This window comes from Strix aluco, chromosome 7, assembly GCF_031877795.1.
Source record: "Strix aluco isolate bStrAlu1 chromosome 7, bStrAlu1.hap1, whole genome shotgun sequence".
NCBI lineage: Eukaryota > Metazoa > Chordata > Aves > Strigiformes > Strigidae > Strix > Strix aluco.
The window spans coordinates 32,197,373-32,215,691 of NC_133937.1; the positions used below are offsets into that span (position 1 = coordinate 32,197,373).

The 18,319-nt window shown below is 42.1% G+C and overlaps 1 protein-coding gene across 5 annotated transcripts in view; it reads right to left on the minus strand.

Annotated features, from left to right (window-relative positions):
• Positions 1-5,659: 5,659 nt before the first annotated feature.
• The window catches only part of CCDC186 (coiled-coil domain containing 186), a 39,578-nt gene continuing 26,918 nt past the window's right edge, over positions 5,660-18,319 (minus strand). For all 5 annotated transcript variants that reach the window (XM_074831327.1, XM_074831325.1, XM_074831326.1 and 2 more), the window contains 7 exons: positions 18,164-18,306; positions 14,916-15,171; positions 14,084-14,273; positions 12,925-13,005; positions 11,658-11,868; positions 10,379-10,598; positions 5,660-9,667 (listed from right to left, as the gene is read on the minus strand). In XM_074831327.1, the coding sequence (XP_074687428.1) occupies positions 9,584-9,667; positions 10,379-10,598; positions 11,658-11,868; positions 12,925-13,005; positions 14,084-14,273; positions 14,916-15,171; positions 18,164-18,306 (1,185 nt within the window). In that variant the 3' untranslated portion in view covers positions 5,660-9,583. The remainder of the gene's footprint in view (positions 9,668-10,378; positions 10,599-11,657; positions 11,869-12,924; positions 13,006-14,083; positions 14,274-14,915; positions 15,172-18,163; positions 18,307-18,319) is intronic.

Genomic DNA, 18,319 nt, shown 5'->3' on the forward strand with positions numbered 1-18,319 from the left:
TCTTGTCATAAGATGGAGGAAGAAACAGGAAAAAAATTGGCCCAGCAATTACTCTGCAAGAAAGCGGTACTGGAAGTGCAAGGTTTAACTCAGCGGATGGTCCCTGCACTGCTGCCGTGTCCTGCTCCTTGGTGGAAATGCAATGTGGTAACCATGAAGCTGAGTGAGGTCTGGCAGGGGCTGGGATCCCTGGCTCCTGCGCAGGCAGCTATCTCCCAGAAGCATGGAGAACAAAGAGGGAAAAGGAAAATGGATGGGAATGGGAGCCGACACATGGCCCAGCACAGGCAGACGCTTCCCAAAAGGAACCTCCAAAGTAAATACGATTGTGCAAGCCATTTTTTCTGCCACGTTTCCAAAGAGAGCCAGGCTTCTGTTTCTTTTTCATATATAGCAGCTCAAAAGTGCATGTTTTGGATGCCCCGGGGTGGAACAAGAAGAAGGTAAGATCATGCTGTCAGCTGCGCTCCAGATCTGGGCTTGCAGCACCCCGAGTTCATTCTGCAGAGAGGAGAGGCTGTGACACTCTGAAAGCAAGCGGGGTTTGCTCTTGTGCCAGGATGGCCTTTTAAAAAAAAAACAAATTTTTTTTTTTCCCCCCATCTCTTAGCCTTTCACCAGCTAGCCAGTTCCCAGCCCCTTCCTCTCCCCTGTATGTTGATCTTAAGCCTTTTCTGTGTACTGCGGACGAGCAGTTACCCCCAGCCCAAGGTGCCCGGAGGAGCAGCTGGAGTGGGCTGAGTTCGAGGCAATGCTGGGCAGGGGGAAACATTCGTAGGGGCTGCTTGCACCACTTCTCAGTGTTTTTGCACACCCAACTAGCCCATTTTCCTGAAATCATAATTAATGGTGCCCAGACCAAGCTTGCCTTCCTCTAAAACCTGTTAAGGGCACAAAACCAAACTGAACCAGGGAAGATTTTTTTGTAAGCATGATGTTTTCATGAAATAAAGTCTTTGTTCAGGCCTAGCCTCAATGTGTCATGGACCAGCCCAGTTCCTCAGTTCATGGGCAAACTGCAGGTAGGAGAGTCCCACAAGGGAAGGGCTCATTGCAGGGTCTGCTCCACCTTCCTGACAGTGCAAGCTGGGTTTTCTGGTTGGCTTCATGGCTTCATCTAACAAAGCCAGGTCTGGTCTCTCTCCAGGCAAGACTGGCTCCTCTTCCAGTCCTGCCTCAACTACTCTGATTGTATTTGTCCCCGCTCAAAGGTTTGCCCTGGCTGATGAGCTGGTAGGTTGTTAAGGGAACAGGAGCTCCTTCAGTGTGGTGGCCAGAAGACTGAAAAATCAAAGGAACCATCTAATGTTGGAAAATATATGAATTTTTCATCTTAATGTATATATATGAGGGATCAGGACCCCAGCTGACCTCCCTGGCAGCTGTGTCTGAGATGGGCTCCTTGCTGGTCACAAGGTACCCGCACAGAGGATGGTGCCTGGCTGGGAGCTGCTCCTCCATGTCCCGGTCCAGCACGATGGGGACAGGGTGCCAGCGCAGGAACCTGCGAGGCTGCTCTGACTCACCCTTTGGAAGGGCCTTGCTTCCTTGCTCCCTGATCCAAGCCTGCTTTCTTGGCAGAAACCTCTGCCAGCAGTCAGTGGTAAACTTGCTGCTTTGGGTTGGGAGGGTTGGTTGGTTTGGGTTTTTTCCAGTGTTTGCTGTGATACACAATTAATTAAACGTAAGTGCCTCCATTTGTTGCTCTCTAGAGAAACACTGCTGGCTTGCATGCCCTGGCCTTTGGGGACATTTCTATTGTTTCAGCTACCGCCAAAGCCAAGGAAAGCTAAATCACGCTCTCCTTCAGCATGATGGGAGGGAGCTCACCCGCTACCATGCCTTGGCATGGCTTGTGGTTGCCTAAACATTGTCTTTAATGAGAGACACTCCGCAGTGGATTTGGCATTACAAGGTGACCAGTACCAGCAAGGTCTGGGCTCTGTCACCAACCCAAGCAAGGTCAAATCAGTTTGAAATAGTTGAATGGTCTTTCACCGTCAACAAGCAGCCTTGGAAGATTGCAAGGGAAGTCTGAGAGAGGGAAATGGTTTGACGTAATTCAGGTAACAAAAAAATGTAATCTGTGAGCCTCGTGCTACAGGCTTATTGCCAAATCTGTCACATCTCTTTTCCAAGGGCTTCACCTGCCTTAGGAGTGAAGGTAACTTGATCCAAGCTGTTTTGTCAGGTCCTGGTTTAGAGGTGCACCTACATTTTTGAAGTGCCACTGTGGTAGTCCTTCCCTGCCGGCAGCCCGTCTCAATGCATTTGCTGTCGGGGTTGCATGACCCAAGAAAAAACCATGAGGGCTTCGAAGCAGAATCTGTTGGGCCACAGATAACCCAGATCAATGGCTGCTCACTTCACCAAATTGGTTTATGATGCACAGGCTTTCCTCTGCCAGTCCTTGCTGATGGAAAACGCCTGCTTGGCTCCAGCCAGATCTTTCTAGAGCCCAGAAATATCTGAATTAAAGCCAAGCAAAACAAGGGGCTGTGGATGCTGGGGGAGGGTTTACCTGGAGCTGTGCAGGGGTTTTGCTGCCAGCTGTCCTGTCTCGATCGAGGAACCCTGTCTCCGCAGCATGGGGTATGTGGGAGCTATGCAACCACCTCTGACACCCTGCATCCCACAGCACAGCATTGCCAGGGAAAACACATACTCCTTGCTTTGCCCCAAAAGGTTGAGCAGTGACACGCAGTGTGTCAGGAGCTGCTGGAACAGTTGAATGACTGCACAGCTTGGGAGCAGGTGGACAGCTGTGGGCAATAACCTCACCCTGGGGGGACAGTCCTGTCTCCATCCCCACCGCAGTGGAGTCCTGTTCCCTATGCAAGCTGTCCCCGCTGGTTTATTGAGCCCCAGGGCCAGATCAGACACATGGCAAGGGCAAGGGACCAGGGAACAGGGCATCACAAGCCTTGCCAGCAGCCTGTGTCACTCCCAACATTAAGCCCATGACAAGCTGACAGCAGCTTGTTCCGATTTATCCCTTCACCTTATGGCTGAAGATTCCTTCTCCAGAACGGTGAAGCCCTTAAACAATTTCCAGTCCATCTAATCAATATTTCTCTGATAATCTAATTACTAAGGTGAAGCCAGATTGTGTGAAGCTTGTACTGATTAGTATAACCCACTTACAGCATTAACAGGTCATAGCTCTGAGTCCAAGTTCAGTGTTTTTCAACCTCTTTGACTTGCCAAAGTTTCCAGGGAATCTGCAGAGTCACAAAACAGGTTTAGGCTGACCGGCACAAGGCTTGTTTTTTCAGCCCATAACTTGGCCCTATGCTGCTTCTACCCACAGTGTTGATGTAAGGGATTCTCATCTTCTTCCTCTCCCCTGTGCCAGGCACTGACTGGAGTTAAAGTAATTTCAGATCTAATAATTTTCAGAGTATTTTTAACCAGCTGCTTTCAGAGTGCAGCCTCCCAAACCCTTCAGTCAGGCTGCAGGGGCTGCAGACCACAGCTTGAAAAACATTGCCAAGCATTCACACCTTGCTGCAAGCCATCTCCGTCTTCAAAGGCAGCACCATTCCGTTCCTGAATTACCGCAGGTTCCAGGGCCCAGGGCAGCATTTTAGGGCTCATCAAGTCACACCGATGGGAATGGCTGTGCCTGCTAGGCTGAGCTCACCTACCTTGTGTCAAACACCAGCGTTTCACTCGGAGCCCAGAGACCTCGCCATGCTTTCAGCTGCTGCTTTTCCTTATTCCACACGCATGGGCTTATTTTTAAATAGAAACTTGTTAAGAAGCCCATAGGAACTCAGACCAGAATGGATTCAGCCTTTTAGTCAGCAAGGTGCTTCACTTGAGGCACTAGAGCAGCCCTGCTGAGATCGGCCGGCACCTTCATGTGGTAAAGAACCCTGCAAAACCCGAAGGCCGGAGGGTTTCCTGACAGGGGCAGGGCATCCACAGGAGCAGAACAGCAACAAACACATCTAACAGCATATTTATATGCATAAGATGAGAACAACTTGTTCAGCAGCACTCTTCTACTGCAAGTTACATTTATGCATGCAAAAACCTTGCAAAATCTGGCACAGACCCACTGTGGTTTAATGCAAAATAGCCTAAAAACAACAACAACAAAAACCCAACCATACCTCTCTATTAAAAAAGCCCTTAAAATAGAGCAGGGAGGGAAAGAAAAATAGCAGTGCTGATTTCCTCTTTCAAAGTCAGCTAGACAAGTAAACTGCTAGCATTGGGTTATTTATTTATTACCCAACAGCTCCAGTATCAGACTGGCTTGCTTCAGGACAGAGTACATAACACTACTGTGCCGTGAGAACCCTTCCTCTGCAAATGCAGTTGTGCTGTGTCAGCCTGACATACAGACCTATCTGTAAAACAAGGGTGAGAAGTTGTTTGCCAAATGGCTACATGCAAATACCATCAAAGCCAAGATTTGTTATGCGAGGAAGTTTAGCTTCAGGCTGTTGTTTCCAAACAGCAGCACTAAGTACTTGGAAAGCAGAAGTAAATCTTGATTTTTGGTCACATCTGTCAGCAAGAGCTGTATCTGCTGTCAGTGGGAAAGACTGGAAGGAAAATGGTGAACTGCAAAACTACTCCACCAAAGGGTCATACAGGTAACAGTAACCAGAAAACTTACTGGGAGCCCTCACCCTGATCCTCAGAAGCCAGTGGTAGTTTGCCATTAAATTTCAAGAAAATAGGACACCTCCGTCTCTCACTTAAGGTGCTCTGGGAGATACTAGAATAAACTCCATAAATTATGCCCTTCATCGTATTCCTTTTTTAACTTTTTCTGTCTCTTTGACATCAGTTTGCAAGGGCAGGACAACTCATACAAACCCGATTCTCAGACTTAAGCATAGCCACAATAAACAGCCAGCAAGCTGACAGCATCACTTTTTTTTTTTTTAAATACTATCATGGCTAAAAACCAAACTACATTAGATCTCTGCAAGGGAATAAATAAACCAGAGCAGCAAATAGCATCCCAAATGCAGAGCTGTGGCCAAGGGAACCAGCCCTTGCTGCTGGGACTGTGGGATTGTGAGATTCGAATTACACAAGGGGAAAAAAAAAAAAAAGCATCAAGGGCACTTGCTGGGATGGGCAGCAGCTCACAGCAGTACTTACTGCAGCACACCTATCACCTGTCCTCAGGATGGAAAAGTCTCACCCCAGCTTCCAGGAGAGGCAGCACAGTACGGGAAGGTGTGCAGCCCTATTTTCCCCGGCTTTGCCATTAGGACCGACTGGCAGTACCAGGGGTATGCGGTGAAGACGCGCTGCCACCTCTTGTTTAGACAGTGCAATAGAAAAGCAGGGGCTGGCTGCAGGCATCACCCGCCAAGCTGTGGGTGGTAGCAGCACCTCCCACCACAGACCAGACTATAGTTATATATAGTTATATCCACTTGAGGGGAAAGAAGGGGCTTGTACGGTGCCCTCCCAGCACCTATGCTGGCAAGAACAGGCTGCTGCAGTTAAGCTGCTTTTAGCCTAGAGTACTTGTTCACAAGCATCACGAGGGCGTTTCTGCGTTGTGCGAAGGGGAGACTCGCACTCACTACAGACCCCCCAACACGGAGCACCCCGCTGCCGCCACCAGTGCAGTCCAGGGTGAGGCAGCCCTGGGTAACCTGTGGTACAAACCAGACCCAAACCAGACTTACATACATCTGTATGTTTATTATTTCAAAGTACAATATATACATAAGGTATAGTGATATCTTCAAAAACTTTATACAGAAACAGGTATCTACAAAATTAAATCAATAGACATTCTGTGTATATTCAGACAACATACGTACATAGATTGGAAGATTCAACATAGTTTCAGTTAGAACACGAAAATGGGAAGGAAACCCCCATCCATCTTGGAAAAGCTCTAAATACCACCCAACTCCCTCTGCAACGCAGCCGTCTGCCCTCGGCCAGGTTTCAGGTCGTTGTGGAGACACCGTAACTCTGATTTCTAGTGCCACCTACTGCTGACATTCACCGTCACAGCTGTTTCCACTGCCAGCGGGAAGGGTGAAGGCCCATTCGGACGGGCCTTGCTCCCTAAACCCCTTCCCAGATTCGGGTCTCTGCAGCATGCGGGCACTCAGCTTTACACTCGATTCAGTGGAAGCCAGAGAGATATGATTTTTTTTATTTTTTTTTTTAGTTATTTCAAGAGAGTAACTTCAGTTTTATTAGCTGGAGATACTGCAGCTGTTGTCAGCAACAAGTGAAGATGGTGACAACATATCTGAGGAACAAATCAATCTCCACTGTTTTCTGGAGACTAAAATTAAAAATATTGCACAAGTCTATGTTGCAGAAAGCCAGGGATTTCTGTAGCATAAAATGGCATTCTTCAGTTCAGAGGGTCTGGCTTTAGACAAATGACAGTGCTGGATTTTACAGAGGGTGGAAAAGCATAAGCAGCTTTTCTTGTAGGGCCTCTAACAACATCTGGATGTGCGATGTTTGAATCAAAAGAGCACCCTGAGTATTTAAGAAACAGATGTTTAAGTCTGTAGGATACAACTAGCTACAAGCTTAGAATTCTGAAAAGCAGCCTGTGGCAATTACACATCTAATGGACACTGAATTTCAATGACAAGTATGTAGCTAACTGCTCCAGGCTGCCTTCAAAATTCGTTTATCAGTTTATCTCTAGAATTCAGTTTATCTAAGGACAGTTTTCAATCTCAGGTTCATAATATAAAGTTTCCAAAACAAGGGTAAGTGAAATGCGATTGGTACACAAGCCTTGCACCGACTCTGCACCAGCTGGCATTCACCTGTCTGAGCCACCCCACAGAAGCACACCTTTTCCCAGGAAATGTCCTTGTTACCTGCACCAACAGTATTACACTCCTGACAACCTACCCCAGGGAAACAACAGGCAGGTGGCTCGCTGGCAACATTTTTATGGCTAATACACCACTGCCTCTCGGAAATGAGCAACATTGTTAAGCAAAGCTGCTGCTGACCCTGTCACGTGTTCATCACATTGTGGGCTTACTGGATAGAGTCATTTGCCAACGTGCAAGCTAGAATGAAACGTCCGTCTCTAGCAGATATGTTTAAAATAATGCCTGTAAAAGATTACTTTGGCCCATGAAAATACCATGCACAATAATCAGTGTGATATTTTGACTACTTTGTGTGTCCCCATAACCAAGAAGTCTGAAAAGTTATTAGTGCTACAGAGAGGAAGCAGCATTTCCAGCAGGGCAGGAGGACAGCTAGCAAGGTTTCTCAAATAACTTAAAAGGAGAAACAACCATGCCAAAAAGAAATAAGAATTTCCACAATGTCATTGCACTTATTCCATCTGCACCACACCTCTCCTTCATTCACATTGTACACCTGGAGAACATACATTAAATGATTACAATATTAACATGGTATCTAAAATACTGGAGTCATTCAGTTGAATGCTTGAAAAATACCCAGAGATCTGGTACATTAAATCATGAAAACACAAACATACAAAAGCTAATCTATGTTTTGACATGCAAATTGTCCTAAATACTTTCTTTCAGCAGAAGGTCTAGTTCAGTCACAAACAACTGCCTGTTCACTTCCTGGAAGCTGGTGAAAAATCTGTTTCAGCAGAGACAGGTATTTTCCTCTTCATATCACTTAAACAACAGTAAAGCAGTAGTAGTCCCATGACTGGACTGGTCCAAATTCCCTAACACTTCAGATAACCATTGCTCTCAGGAATTAGAAAAATATATGTATAAAAACCCACCCGGATTAAAGGCTCACAGTTTCTACAATGCTTGGTCAGGTTTTAAATAATTTGTTTCCACCCTCCCTTTCTAAACAAATACGTAATCCTTTGACGCCGAAGGGACCTGCCATCCAAGGCTCCTGAAGCTCTCTGGACCACAAACCAGGTCTTGATCCCACAAGGACTTTCAGAAATGTCTATCTTTAAAGTAAAAAGGAAATCTCACTGTCTTGAATCAAACTGCTCAAACCAAATCAGACCCTTTTGCTCAATTTGGTTTGTTACAAAGCTCAAGTGATTCAGTGGCACTTGAAAATGGAGTACACACCCCTAAGCCACCTAGATGCTTTGATAAATTACCCTCCTGTGTGCTGCCAGATTCAGGCCCCTTGTTTTGTGTATGATGCAAATGGTGCCTGTGGTAAGATAGATTTCCCTGCCCCCCTCCCCAAGAATCCTTTCTAATTAAAATAGCTAAAGCATTGCTATTGCAAATGTACACTAAATCTTTTTTCATGAGAATAGGAAGTTCAAGTATTTAATAAAAACCCAAAGTATATATTTACACTGTGATCTGGTCAATTCGGTTTGGTCAAAAGGCAATAAATACAGAAATCTATGCATTTACTGCTGGAATAGAGATATTTCAGATACTGTAAATTACTTATCCTGGAATTAAAATGTGAACATGATGTTGTGACTAACCAGAATCTAACAACCTTGATACTCTTCCTCCATCACCTTCTCAGCCACTGAAAGACTAAGTAACAGTTCTCAGTTTGTGCAGTTTTGACCAGCCAATTCTTCACAACAGTAAAACTAAGGAGTCACATAGATTTCTGTGCTACTTTCACAGTCCAACCAATAGATTAAAATCCCATTTAGATATATTTCCCATTTCTTACTTTTACTAGCTGGTCTAGACACAGTTAATAAGAAAATTTAGTTAGCTTCCATTTGTCTTTGAAAATAGATTTTCTGATCATCTGAAAGCACATGCAATCATGATGTCTACCTGTACATACGTAACCATGGGCAGTTAAAACTCCCTACTTTTTAAATGCTATTAGTTATGCAGAAGGTCAGAGAACTTCATTAACCAATTATCTGATATCAGACTTCTTTAGATCCATATGTCTAAAGATCAAGGGTTTATAGGATTTGTTGAACTGACATGTTTCAATTACATATACTCAAAATCTGAGTCAAAAAGCTTCTTAATCCCTTAGTTTTACTGTTGTTTCACTTCTTCTGAATAAACTAACCAGTTGAATGTTAATCTAAAGCTGAAAATATGCAAAATCATGGCCACCACAAAACCAAAATTTTGTGACAAATCATTTTCCCATGCATATGTCAAAAATGCTTAATCAACCTAAATATCAGAAATAATATGCAAGAAAGGAAAAAATGTCTGAAAGCCCTTAAAAGCTCAGTAACACTGGATATGTTCAACAGCAACTAAGACATAATTGGTTTTATTTTTTCGAGCTCCATCATTGAGAGACTGATTAATTACACAGTGCAGAAATTAAAATCTCACTGCAACTCACTCAAAACATAGTATGCACTGCAAAGCATCTGTATGTCATTTCAAACCAAAGTTTTATCTAAATGTAGTGCGTAGTAAAATTCAGCAGCACCTCAGGCTGGTATTGAGTAGACAGAACCACACTGATGTCAAACCCTATAGATCTCTCACACGCGTAAGTACAGCCTGTATGGTTAAAGGCTGTATATGCAAAATTCTGGATGCTTGTGCTGGCAGGCAATCAAATTTCAGGAAAAATGTAAAAAACAGTGGTCTATAGCACCTGCCTTTTCTGCATCTTCATGTTGGTTATTCCATAAAAGTTTTAGTTATGTCTGTTTTATTCTCTGTTCCAGTTCGTGCTTGTGTTTAATAAGCCGTTCTATTTCTGTTCCTAGAGTTTGAAGGTTTTCCTTTGGAGGGGGGAAAAAAAGGATAGGGTAAGTTATACAGGGAAAATGAGTCAATCAGCACAAAATGCACTAATAAGTTAAAATTACTGTTTCTGTCAGCAGGTTGATACTTTCAAGTATCCAGAACAAGCGCAAATGATTAGACAGAGAAAACCAAGCTAATTTCAATAAAGGATGCAAAGCTCTCAGCAACTTATTTTTGCAGTTGCTAATATTCTACAGGCTGTCTAGAAAGTACAGCGTTCAAGGGGAATGATAATTGCAGGAAAAGATCTCCAACTTCTGCAGAACGCTGCAGTCCAGCTGGCAGCCTGCACACCATCTTCCAGACTGCCATCTTTCCCGTGCAGCAGACACACTGCCCCAACGGCTCCACAGGGCACCCAGCTCCTGGCCCAGGGCCAGGCATGCAGAGCCCGTGCCCCTGGCTCCGCGTGACTGGGGGAGAGCATGGCGAGGCCCTTCCCCACTGAACGTGCAGGCAGCCCAGAATTTATTTCAAGAGGCAGCCCATTAGTGCAGCATACTACGAGGGTCCCAAAAGAGGGGTTCGGCATGGATCATAACTCTGATTAACCCAACACCATCAGCAGTACCAATTCACAATGAGCCGACTCCTGAAAAGCCTCCTCCTTTTAACAGCGTGCATCTCTTTGAAGGCAGTATCTCAGAACCACAAGAATGTGTGGAAGAACTGACACAGCCACTCACCTTCAATGTAATATTTTTCAGTAATGTATCTTCTAACACAGCCTGCAGCTTCCTGTTTATCTCTAAGGACAGTTCCAACGTGAGACCGCTATCTGCGGGATGAGATGTATACAGAGATGCCATAATCCCACCTCGTCTGCTCAAGTGTACTTTGTTGAAGTCAGAGGCCTCTGATGATAGTGTTCCAGCTTCTTCCCGCAAAATGTAACTCTGAATAATTCTGGTGGGAAAAAAAAAATTAAAACAACATTATAGCATTACAAGGCAGTGAAAAGTCAGACATTGAAGTAACTTCAGATTCCTGACATAAGAGTAATTTTATTTTCAAGCAGTACTGTATTACTGAAAAAGCAGTAAAAATCAACTCCTGCAGTTTCTAGGACACAGGAAAACCTGGGATACCAGAAGTGCTACAGGAGATGCTGGTAAGATGAGTCACTACAATGTGCAAGGTTTATGTATTTAGAACTATTTTGAAAAAGTAATATTGCTACTGGAGAAAAAAAGGTACTTAAAAATGCCTCTACATTTCTTTGCTGAAAGACTCCAGATAGGGAGTCTTAAACTTTGTACAGATGAGATGAAAATTACAAAGTCTCTGCTCAAGAGTCTTCACAAGCTGTGATCATGTTCTATGAAATGGTACCAGATGGGTATGAATGTATAGGCTCATTAAGCAAGGGCTATACTTAACAGACACTTGTACTTTCCAGAGGAAGGTATATGCCACAATTTCTTCCTCTCCTAACTGAAGTTCCAGACATCATCCTGCAAGACGAGATTTCCAAGGAAGTGTAATCTTGTCTCTCACATGTTAAATACTGACCACCTTTGGCTCAGATACATTGTTTGTTTGCTATGCATGCCAGACTACCATCTGGAATTATGAAGATTTTCCTTCCAAAACAAACACTTACAATCAACACCCTTTTAAGCACATGAAGAGAATGGACTCTTCTGTTAGCCAGTGGCAGCAGTCCACCTCAAATCAGCCACCTGGTGACCATTTTCCTACCAAAAAACTCCACTCGCACCAGCATATTTCTCCTGAAAAAATTTAGTAGTAAACAACTCAGCAACTACTGTAACTGCTGGGGAAAGATAAGGAAAAAAAGCCGCAAAGATGAATCCTATCTCTGAGGTCTACTGTCACTGCAATATTTTAATTGTTTTAAATATTTTCAGAGAGACAATTACTTGTCTTACATGAATTCCAGAATACTTGTCTAGTGCACCAGCTCAGCACTGAAAAACTGTATAAACACAATTCAGAACATACTTTGTTTTTTTCCTGATTTCCTCCACCAGTTGTTTTATGTGATCCTCCATAAACTCCATCTTTTCATTTTTTCGAGCATGTGCCTTCTGTAACCTTAGTATTCTTTCAACCAAGACAGACTTGTCCACCTCTGGGAAGCTATCCACAGCTACTGAAGATCCAGTATTCTCAGGTGACCGATCCTCATTGCTGCTGCGTGCATTAAGGGACCCTGCCAAGACATCCATATTTATAAAAACACTTTTTGCTTTTATACCAGGTAAAACACCTCTACTAGTGCAGTGTATGTGTTCATTACATTTCAGTAGCTTAGGATATTTTCTTCAGAATGTCAGTTTCCCTTATATGTTAGAGTGTTTTTATATAAACAATCCTTTTACCATTTAAATGACACATGCTGGGACAGCAGTGTAGTCCCCTAGCATGGGGGTAGTTCCTTTAACATAAGCATGCTTGCTTCGGTAATGCTTATTCCTGCATAAATACCTTCCTACTCATTAATGACTTTGTACAAGACTGAGCCGATTTTAAACATATCTGATTTCGAGTTCACTAAAATTACAACACTATGAAAACTATACAGACTGACAAAAGCCCCATGTATAAACACTCTGCAGCACTGATCACATAGAGCTTGAAGTATTGTCTCTTCTTTCTGTTCTTCTCTAAGTATTTACCTCTCTCATACAGTGAGATTACAGGACGCTTTGACAGAACTAACCCAACGTGAAACCCAGACATATTGAGGAAGAAAACAGATGTTGTTTTCAGTGCTAAAAATAACCACTTCTAATTGGATAGAAAGTAATGAATTTTACACACATACATTGATGCCTCTAAATGTGCTAACTGATTTATCATTTACACAGTTGCAACTGTCAATAGCGCAATTAAACAATGTCGGAAGCCACTGCTCATTTCTGTTTTGCCTCTGGCAGCATTTAAGAGGGTCCTCTATAAACTGGAGTCCTCTGAGCTTCCTCCAAACATAAAAGCAACAAAATAAAGGTAGGCATTTAAAAAGAACCAAAATACATAAACATTATAAACATTAAACCTTAATCTCCTAATAAGAATAAGCACCTACAACTGCATTCAGCTAAGTGCAATTTGGTGTTTAAAGGCCATTTTGTCAGCTTTAATGGGAGGCTGCCCACACACTGCGTATGCACAAACCACAGAAAGAGCAAGGCTCACGACAGCACACCATGGCAACCTTATTAAGATCGAAGGATTGTTTTGGCAGCCCTGCTATGTGCTATATTACCTGATGAACTGGAACGGCTCCCCATGCTGCTGACTTCTTTGTCATAATTACCATTTTCCATCTGATCCAATTTCCTCCGTGCTACAAGTATAACAAAATGATGGTTACCAACAGCATATGAAAGCCTATAAATCATAGTGTTACACAACATTCAAAAACTCTAATCCTCCCCGATCTGTGCTAATTTAACATGGCTTGACAACTGAAGAATAATGGTAGCAACCAGAAAACCCCAAAACCAAACAACCCGCCTCCTCTCACTGACCCCAACTATGAAGCACGTGGATGCAACATCCACCACAATCCCTACACCCTGCAGCAGTTGCCAGCTGAAGGGGGTAATGTCATACTGTTCCCAGTTAATCCTATGTAAGACTTTAAATTTACTTTTGATTAGGACTGCCACGTAAAAAACTACTGAATGACAGAATGGCAACTCTGCTCCGGGATCTCCTAACTCTCTCACTGCTGGGAGCTGAGTGCAGTACTTGTGTCAGAAGTACCACTCCTTCAGTAGGGATCAAGAGAGAAAGTGCACAGTGGTTCATGTATGTACAAAGAGAGACATGAGACTTGTCTTGCACAATGCCAACAGGATCTCTTCTTTCAAATACATTTCAAACAGATCTATCTGCATTCAGAGCATACACATTATTGGGTATTTAATGATTTCTACTTGTTGACAAAATTAGTCATCAGTGTCGTCATACCCATCTTTAAAAACTGAAGCGCTCTGTTTAATATACTAAAAAAATAACTGTCACCAGCAATTCCTGATGCAGTCAGCAACCAGGAAACTTCTAGCAACTTTTGAACATACTCCTACACAGACCAGGATTCACATATACCCACAGTGTCATTTCAGTAGTCACATAAATGATAACAAAGATGAAGCTCTTTGGAAATAAATCTCATTTTATGTCTAAGCCCATTTCAAAAGTCATATTTAAGACTGAAAATTGACACTAAGGCCTGTTTCCCATAACTGCAGTTTCTGCAAGATCTAACTTGCTCACACACTCCCATTGTCTTTAGGGACAGGGAAAGCTTGAAGGGCTACAACCAGTGTGCATACACAGACAGGACCCTAGTCTCTACCAGACACTGTGAAGGGGCTTAGCGATGGGGCTGACTCATTATATCTAAAAATAATTTCAACCTAGCTGAAGTTGTTTTGTGAGATCTTTCAGGTTTGCTGCATGCTTGCGCTTCTGGGTAGCCAGTTCATCTTTCAGTTCATCCACGTGGGTCTTCAGCGCTGTTAGTTCTTTCTGCTCTGAAGCCAGCTGAGCCTGTAGCGTCTCAACCTCTAGCTTTCGCTGATCTTCCTCCTTGTGCAACTTGGTGGCCTGAAATTGTAGTTTTATTTTCAGTCATATACAAAAAAATTCCAGCCTAACCGTACTGTATGCTCAACAGCCCTAACTCTGTACTTTCTACCTGAGAATCATTCACATTTTGCATTTATTACTTAGACTAAACACTACCACTGCAAATGAATATGCAGCACAGTGCAACGCTGCAGTCAGACTCCTGAACTATCTCCAAAACATCTACATGATACAGTACAGAGCCAGGCAGAGCTGTACAGTGCAGTCATATTACCTTCCATGACACACCAAGTCTATTAAAAATTGCATTTATCTCATAGTACAAACAGGACCTAAGAAACAGTTTACAGTAATAAATTTCACAGACAAATTACAACCTTTTGATTGTTTCAATGACAGTTGCACAGACAACAACTTTGTACTCCCAGAAAGAGCAACACAGTAACACCCCCTCATTCCAGTGCAGTGCGCCTCAGGATTTCTTTCCCCTTCGAAACATGAGGTGTTCATATCCCGCTGCTATTATTCTATCAAATTAACAAACTCAACAAGAAATTGTGGTCAGGTAAGTAAAGACACAAGGTGGAATTCATGTGCCACATCTTTATCAGTATCAGACATCTTACTAGTGAAAAGAAACAAGCTGCACACTGTACTCACCAGATCATCTTTAGTCTGCTGAACACATTCCAGCTGATTCTGCAGCTCTCTTTCGCTGTAAGAAAGCTTATCCAACTGGCTCTGTAAGGAATTGTTTTCAGACTGAAGCTGTGCATTCTTACTGGTTAATTTTTCAGTGAATATCAATAGCTCAGATTCTCTTTTCCGACTACCTTCAATGTCCTTCTGGAGATCAGCAACCAGAGAATTGAAACCATCTACTTCTTCCTTTAAAGCACTGATTTCTTGTTCATCTCTGTCAAAGCAATTGTATCTTATTAGGGATAACATGAGCTTAAAGATATGAAACCTTATTGAAATAAAAGCATTCAGCTCAAGACCAAATAAGGCAGAGGAACAATTAATGACCCCGGCGCATCTGTTAGTCACTGGATCGTTTTAAATGCCAAGGGAGTTTGCAGATTCCATTTCATGACATGTTGCAATGCTGAAGTGACAGATATCTGCATCCCACAGAAGGACATGCAGTCATTAGCTTCCTCAAGTAAGACCATCTCTCTGTATTCAACTTCATGAGCTTCAGTATAGGGTATAAACAAAACCCTCAAAAACAGATCCTGTAGATAAGAGGAAGGGTCTGCAAACCCAACAAAGTGGTTATTCTGTCAGAGGACTTGTCTTTAAGAGATGGAGAAATACTCCAGTTTCGAGCTTCTCCGGGACAGCAGTACAGTGACTTCTGAAACATCCTCATCCAAGCAGCACAGCTCTGATTCAAAGGACCTGGCTTACTCCACTATCCCTCCCCCAATCCTCTACAAAGCAAGTTCTTGTTTCTACAGAAGCACTCTCATTAGCAGACACTTGATCTGTCACTTGTAATCCATTTGAGGGAGAAAAGCCCTATCTTCAGTCATGATCAACGTTTTAGAGAAAGTGATTGAAATTAATTCCAAAATTAAATAGCTGTTAAAAAAGTTACAACTAAAAATGTCTTCATTTGCTTTCGCAATATTATTTCAATAGTTATACAATCATAGGATTTTCTACGCCTTTCTAAAACCTTACCTTCCAACATTAGCAGAAAAACCCTTACCTCTCTCTCACAGGGAATGTTTGTATTCAACTTTAAAAATAAAATTAAAAGTTATACAAAGCAAGGGCACACATCTCATTTAATTCCCTGTCAGACAATTTAATTACCAGGAGCCTCAATTCCCTTTAAATCAACAACCCCATGTTAACATGTTTCTTCAAGCAGACGTGAGGCTCAGGCAATCCAAATCATTAATTCTGAAAATGAACTATAATTTTGCAAAACTAAGTAACTGAATTCTACTAGAACTCTATTACTATAAATTATATGCTTCCAGCTACCAAAATGAGGAGTTCCTGTGGTTAATGACAACAGAAGTTAGCTAGCATTGCACTACCAAAGGATAACATCAAATGTATTGCACCCTGCCTTTACAGTCATTTTTAGGTTAATTCCACCTTTCAGGAGACTTAAGACTGAATAACTACAGCATTGATTTTTTTTTTTCAGCCATTTATGCTGCAAAATCTCACTTACAGCTCCCATTTAAAAACCTATGCCATTTCTAAATATGTCATTTCATTACGACAGGAGAAATCTCTAGTTAACAGTCAGGGTTGAACCAGACAAAATTAAGTGTCTGAAGCATCCTAGAAGAGATCTCTAGCTTATCCGTAAAGTTCTCCAATGAAGGAGACCAGGCAACACTGGAGGTAATCAGCATCCAGCTCATCCACAAAGTTCTTCCCAGCATTCGACCTAAAATCATCTTTCCTGCAAAACTTTTACTTTTATCCTTCCTCCAGTGAACAAGAACAACTGATCATTGCTTTTGTGACAGCCTTTTAGACATTGCAGGACATCTCCCTTCTGTATTCTCTTCCCTAGGCTAAAGAAACCTGTCTCCTCTATTCTTTTCTCATCAATAAACCAGGGAAGATTTTGTGTGAATTAAGATGAAATTCCTTCCATTTGCTTCCAAGAAAATGAAAGGCAGTAAGTTTGTTTATTCTACATAACAATAGGAAAAACAGAGGTCAAGATTCCAGGATTTCTCTTTCATAGGTGATAACAGGAATTTACTGGTCCAAGTTTTAAATCTCTGGTTGAGATTCCACAACTGTATCAAACATTCTAAGGAGTACTGGAAACATGTTAAAAGTCATTCTAAAAGAGAAATAAAAGACAACATGAAACTTGATGTAGGGATAGTAAGTGTTGCACAGAAGGATATTTTAAAAAAAATTATCCAACTTGAATAGGAACGAGACAGATATTTAAGCATGTCTTGATTACTGAGAGGAAAAGATAACTGGAAAAACACATTTGTAGTTTCACACTATGATCACAGTCATTTTAATTGATTTGGCAAGATCCCAAGTGAAAAACAACTGTTATTGATCAAAGTGTAAGCTTCAGTTGTCGCTTACATACTGCAGTTTCCCTAAAAAGGCTAATGACACGGTGCCAATACAGCTGACCAGCACACAGCAAACGGAAAATGCTTCATTCTCTAAACCCTGAGGAAGGCATATAATCACTGAAATATTTTTCAATGATAAATAAGAACTGTTTAAAAGCACAGGAGGGACAGGTAGTATCACCATTTATGCAACACCATTGGAATCAGTGGATAGCATTTGCATATCCTAGTCCATCATGTATCATATAGAAACATGACTATGCTCAGACACTCCTCAAGTGTCCACGAACCCAACACCTCTGAGATTATTTCCCTCACATTCTTAAGTGAGCAAATTGACACAGCAGAATGAATTCCAGTCCATTAGAAATACAGGCGCTCCCTACTATCTGAATACAGCATCTGTCAAACATACAAAATTCTTTTTGTTAAATACTTTCGTTCATCCATCACAATTTTGAAGTAATCTATCTTTCTAGTTCAGTTGCTCTTCCCCAGTCTTTAAATAAAACGAGCACTGGGCAGACACCGAGAAGACAGAAACATCCTATAGAGTATGCTGGGAAGCAAGCACTTCTTATTCTAATAATTAAAGACGTTGAATTTGATTTATCAGTCTCAATCCCCTTGTCATGTAAAAGGCTACCAAGGTTATCTCCAGTACTAACAACATTGACTTGAAAAACACTTAGATTAGGAAAGCACTTAAATTAGGTCAGGGATTCTTCAAATTACAATATATATTAAAGCATCAATAATTTCAATAAAGAAAAACTTTCCACATTCAAGAGAGTATTTTAAATCATTCCTCAAAGTGCATAGCTGTACCTCTGATGTTGATCCTGGAGACGATCTACAGTTTTGACTCTGTCCAGCAAATTCTGAATTTCAGTTTTCTGTCTATTAATGATTTCTTTATACTTGGATAACTCATCTTCTGTTCTTAAACGCTCATCTTCTAGACACTTTACCTAAATAGAAAAA